The sequence below is a fragment of the Onychostruthus taczanowskii genome, unplaced genomic scaffold (assembly GCF_017590055.1).
Source record: "Onychostruthus taczanowskii isolate IOZ18803 unplaced genomic scaffold, ASM1759005v1 scaffold52, whole genome shotgun sequence".
Classification (NCBI taxonomy): domain Eukaryota; kingdom Metazoa; phylum Chordata; class Aves; order Passeriformes; family Passeridae; genus Onychostruthus; species Onychostruthus taczanowskii.
The window spans coordinates 448270-454269 of NW_024502791.1; the positions used below are offsets into that span (position 1 = coordinate 448270).

General features: G+C 33.4%; 1 protein-coding gene across 1 annotated transcript in view; it reads right to left on the reverse strand.

The window, feature by feature from the left end:
- ADAMTSL1 (ADAMTS like 1) overlaps positions 1 to 5080 on the reverse strand; it is a 294793-nt gene extending 289713 nt beyond the window's left edge. The window contains exons 1-2 of the mRNA XM_041416472.1: positions 5075 to 5080; positions 4013 to 4132 (exon numbers count right to left, since the gene is read on the reverse strand). Coding sequence (XP_041272406.1) covers positions 4013 to 4132; positions 5075 to 5080 — 126 coding nt within the window. The remainder of the gene's footprint in view (positions 1 to 4012; positions 4133 to 5074) is intronic.
- Positions 5081 to 6000: the final 920 nt, after the last annotated feature.

The window sequence follows — 6000 nt, forward strand, 5'->3', positions numbered from 1 at the left end:
GCTAAGAAGTCTACATTACTTCGCACTTTTGAGACTCGTGTTGCAAACATGGCATCTAGATAGACATATTCACATGAAATATCTCCATATATGTACATATACATACATACACATATACACATATACTTACATATAATATGTATTCACAAAAAAACCCCAACTAACAGAACATTAAAGATATACCAGCCCTAACACAGAATTATGAAAGTATGAGGAATGATAAATTTGCAAATACCTAAAGCAATTAAATCACATTTTTACTAGCATGATCAGTTAATATCTATAATGCAGAAAATCACAAACATTGGCACAGCTGTAGAAAAAGGTATTCTTAGTCAAGGATGTAGTCTAAGTCCAACAAAAAGGAGTACTTTCATACAAAACATTTAAATGAGCTACTCATATCATCATCATCAGTTGTTAAAAGATTATAGGTCTTTACACTTATGTTTTACCTTCTGTAGAGCAATTCAAGGTGAAATTAATGATTTCAGGTAGAAGAGGAAGTTTGGAATATCTCAGGTCAGTATCCCATCTTTCTTGCTAGAGAGTTTTTGTATTACTCTTTCATCTACTTGATGCTTACCCTTCACTTGTTGTTTTTAATTAACAAATTCCATTGAATCTATTGGATAAATTTTGCCAATTACGTAAAAAAGAGGAATTGCTCATTTTGATGAAGCAACATTTTAGAAGATGTTGAATGTTTGCTTTGAAAAGCTAGACTTATACATATTTTGATTGTAATAACTATTCTAAAAGAATTTTCTTCTTGAACTATTTACACTATGTTTCAAAAGGCTTCTATTAAAATGCACAAAGTCAGATTTCCACAAATACAGAGCATCCACATATAGTACTAGTGCAAAAACAGCTACTAGCTTTTTGAATTATGCACCCATGGAGCGGAAACAGTGTAATTGAAAAAGAGCTTCAAGTACTTCAGTGAGGCAAATAGAAAAGCTACTTAATCTGATAGATTCTAGGAAAATTTTCAGTTGTAGAAGATAGTTATCATGAAGAGATATGCATAAATTTGACTCTGTTAATTACTGTGGTAGACCAAACAGTGTTCTATATCATTATGCAAACATTGGCTTGGTTTTAGTACAATTTTTCATCTTCCTAATGTGGGCAAGGCTTACAACTCCATCTTTCTAAAGATGGCTTCCTTTTCTCCTGTCTCAACACCAGCAGTCAATCACACCACAATTCAACAGGACTTCTAAAAGGAACCAGAGTCAGAGATTTATTGGGGAACTATTATAAAAGAGGTTTTTTCTGTTTTATTTGTTAGAAAAACAGTTTTACATTGGTTTTCTCATTAGATACACCATTATCTCACTTGAAATTACCAGAAAGAAAGGACTGGTCCTATGAATTGGGAATGATTGATCCTGTAATATAGTTTGTGCTTTTTTTTTCTGGAAAATTATACTCTATATCTGCTTCTATAACAATTTTTGTATCACTCCAGTTGAGTCACTTGTAGCATTTTGATGGATACATTAATCACCTACTTTGATTTGTAGATGCCTTACCTGTTATCTTTAGCTTGACAGACAAAGATGCTGAGCAGTCAGGATTGCATTTGAGGTCAATAGTTCCCCCCTCACCTTAGTGCTGTGTCACATGAGGTAAATAGAAAAAATGGATCCTTGTGTCTCAAATACTCAAGAAATTAGATTCTTTTGACCTTAATGTCTATCTATAAAACTTTGAATCTACACCCATAAAATAGGAACAATACCCTGTATATGCTACAGAGATTTTGGAAAACTAATTCACTAGTATTTAGCAGAAATTTGGAATAAGTGCTAAAGAAATACCCTGGTTGAAACTAGTGCCTGTCTTTGATTTGTATGTAATCACATACATTTATAATATTTCAGGCAAAATACTGAAAAGTTATTTCAAGTTCTTTCATACTGCCTTTTGCCAACCAAATCAGTCATACAGAGAAAATATTATGTGCTTCAGTAGTAGAATATGATATCACAGAGAGATGAGGTTGGTAAGGTTCTTTAAGTCATATGTAAATGTAGATTGCAAAGTCATATTTTCTGGGCACTATTCAGTGTAGAGGTGTTCTCAAGCACTCAAAACCGCACAGAAAGAAGATCACAGGAACTGAGAAAGTAATTAAAGAAAAAAGAACACTGCCTTGAAGTGAAATCTATTAATATTTTGCAGAGTACTTTCCGCTTCTGTGAACACAAAACACTTATAAACATGCATACAACCAGCACAACTCAGAAAAATGACAAATAAAAAGTCACAAGTACTGGTACCAGTACTGACAGAATTGTAATAAAGTGCCATTTTCTTCTCTGGAGCACAGAAAATAAATAGCTTTAAAGAACAATTACAGGCATTCCAGCAGCAATGCAGTTGCTTGATAAATCCTGATCTGTTGTAAAATTACCCAAAATGGTAGAATAAAGTGTTGATTTTGACTGATCTGAAATTTCTTTTAGCAGTAGTAGAGCACAAAGGACAATTTGTCCGAGAGCAGATGAGTTAGCAAAAACACAGTAGATTGTTTAATATCTTCACTACTTTTGCTAACTAGTTTCTTTGACCTGAGCAGTAAGACTTGTCAAAGGACATGCACTCCATTCTTCTGAAGTCCTAGCTCTACATACTTCCACCAGTGATAATGAGATAACATTCCCACGTGCACAAAGAAAGATAACCTAAGAAAGGTAAAACTTGATTAAAAAGGGGGTAAGCATGGCTGTGCCAACACAAATTTCTAGACTCACTCTGTCCTCCAGAGTAAACAAACACTTAATCTTATAAAGTATTTAATCCCTAAAATACATTGCCAATTCCTGGTTATCTCAGAGGCTAATGCACCACTGCTTCTGTTAAACCATAATTTGTTAGACATCAAGATGTATCAGCCCTTGAAAATATCAGACCAGAAGTTTACAAAATTACAGAAGAGATGAGACTGAAAGTCAAAGTGAGTTATCTGGTCCAACCTCCCTGCTCAAGCAGGGTCATCTGCACAAGATTGTTTCCAGATGTCTCTTGAATATCTCCAGGGAGGTAAACTCTACAACCTCCTGGGCAATCTGTTCTGTGGTCAGTCACTGCGCAGTAAAGAAGTTCCTTGTCATGTTCAGGTGGAGCTTCCTGTGCATCAGTTTGTGCCCATTGCCTCTTGTGCTGGTGCTTGGCACATCCAAGCAGAGCCTGGATCCATTCACTGACACCCTCCCTTCAGATATTCATATGTATTAATGAGGTGCCCCCTCCACTGTCTCTTCTTAAGACTGAACAAACTCAGCACCCTCAGCCTTTTCTTGTAACACAGACAGTCTATCTAGTCCCTTAATCATCTTGGCAGAGAATATTTGCTGCAGTTTAAAATCAGCTCATTTGTTTCATTGCATATTAAAGCCTGATTAAGCATGACTCCCAAGTTACTTACTTCTATATTCTTTTCTTCAAAAATATCAGCTGCTAGACAACATGGAATCCTTCAGACCTGAAATAAGTACCTTGCCAAACATATACAGAAGAGAGTGAAAAAATATTTTTCATAAGACTGTTTTCCCTGCTTTTTAAATTTCTTGGTACATGTAATAAAATTATTCCTTTCAAAGTGCTATTTTTTATATAACCTATACAATTAGCATTACACATTCATATTTAATAAAAAAAAAAATCTCCCTTAGCATGTACAAATCAAACAATGGTAACAATTTAGACTGCCAAAATTCTGAATAATAAAAACTACCATTAGAAAGCAAAAGATCAATCTGTGTGAAAAAGTTTGTCTTTAAATAATGAAAACTCATATGCACTGACACCCATGAACATATCCTATGAACAAGTCTTTAATTTAATTGGAATTTACAATATTTTTAGGCTAACATTTTTATGTTAAAAAATCTAATTTCATTACTTTCCACAGATTAATGAAGCAGAATGAAAGACCTATCCAAAGCAATTCCTGCAACAATTTCTTCTAAAATGTTTTGGAATAATAGAAGATTCCTACCGGGTCTTCTGTTTTGTGGTTATTCAGCAAATCAGACAGGAAATCATCGTGAAGACTTTCTCTCCGAATCAATGTAAATTCACGTAGGAAAACTGCTCCTTGATTTTGGTCTCCAAGAACCTAGAAGGAAAACATGATATTAGAAAATGCAAAATTTTAGTTCTTTCATAGACATGATCCTAATACCAGTAAAATATGACTGGAAGATTAAAAAGTGAGTTAATGGTCCTCTGTCTTCTACTACTACACCTGTTTTAACCAGAGAGCCTTGCCATTAATGAGAACACTGACATGCATTTAAAGAATGTCCTTATGGTTATAAATAATTTCCATTTACATTAAATTCTGCTGTGGAAGGTGTTTCTATATTCTTATTTATATCTGTGGCTCATGAAGCAGTTAATGTTTAAAAACTCTTTTGTGAAATGAGTTAATATTTAAATTGTGTTATTACTTTATGAAACAGATAATGTTTGTCCAGCATTTTGACTGCTCTATCATAAGAACATAGAGCTTAAAACTTTGAAGGGACAGAAAAAAATTATTTACAAGTACTTTGGCTAGCAAACTCCAATGCATTCAAAATAATTTAAACTAACTTTGTATCTATTATTTTTAGGAAAATATATATATATACACACACATATATATATATATATATATATATATATATATATATATATATATATATGCTACCTGAAAAAGAGGTTGTTTCATTAGTGGTTGACTAAGCAATTACTATCAAAATGTCCCAGGTAGAATTATGACATTTTTATAGATTTTAGAAATAAATAATGAAAATAAACCCACATTTTTCCAAGTTCTCACATCAATTTTTTCTTTGGTTGTTCAAGCCAAAGAACTTTTTTAGGTATAACATAAATTTAAAGTTTTGGAAACCAGTGAAATATGAGGGAGGGTTTTGGAACATGTCAAAACATTGTTGTTTCATTAGACTGACTGTAAAGAATTCCACTGCAGATGAAATATCCACAAAGGTTGTTAACAACCAGGAACAGGAACTGTATTATCTCTGGAAATCTAGTAGATTTTTTCCGTTACCAGCATTTCACAACTTATTTGGAAAGCCATTCAGTTTGAGAAAAAAGTATGCTTTATCAAAATGACTAAGTGAGAATACTTTATTATTTGACAACAGCAACCACACCAGCGTGAATTAGACAAATGCGACTACTATAAATTATTTATTTATATGAGATTCTGATTTCTGTTCCAGAAAAGTAAAAAGTGTCTGTTATCCATCTCAGAGATGGATACTATATAAGATACTATAATACACTATAATGAGGAACAGAGGATATGTTATTTCCTTACTAAGACAGGCACAGTACTTATAAATTGACTGTTATTACTCACGAGAGCTGCAATTACTACCTTTTACTAAGAAGAAAGTCCATGTTCTGCTGCTTTTATGATGACTATTTTTTCTACTCATCCTTCTGTACAGACAGGTGCCATAGTTATGCTCTACTTAGTCTAGCTGAGAAGTTCAAATGGCTAGTGAGTAACACGGCATTTTAGTGCCCAAAGGGAGAATGAACAGATTTGCCTTCCTTTCCCTACAAGTGAATTGGTATTGCTTTTTTTGGAGGAGGTAATCCTCCCTGCCAGCTAGAACTGAGAGCAGAACTTCTGTAAAGCTAGGCCAATTATAATGGGCTGACCAGAAGTAGATTTTCTAATTAATTTACAGGGAGAAATGGGAATTTCTATGAAGTTGGGTAATGTGAAGAATTAAGAGTCCTTGAATCTAAACTATATGCACCTAAACAAAATAGATGTTTTCTTTGATATAAAATTCTTCCCTCTCTCTAGTGAAATAGAGAGCACCTAATTCTTCTCGTTGCTTTGAGATCCTCTGCTGTAAAATTTTAGGTTTCTTTTTGTTTGTTTGTTTTTGTTTTTGTTTTTTTTTTTTAAAGAACACAAGAAGAAAAAGAACATCACATAAAAGGAATAGTTTTACA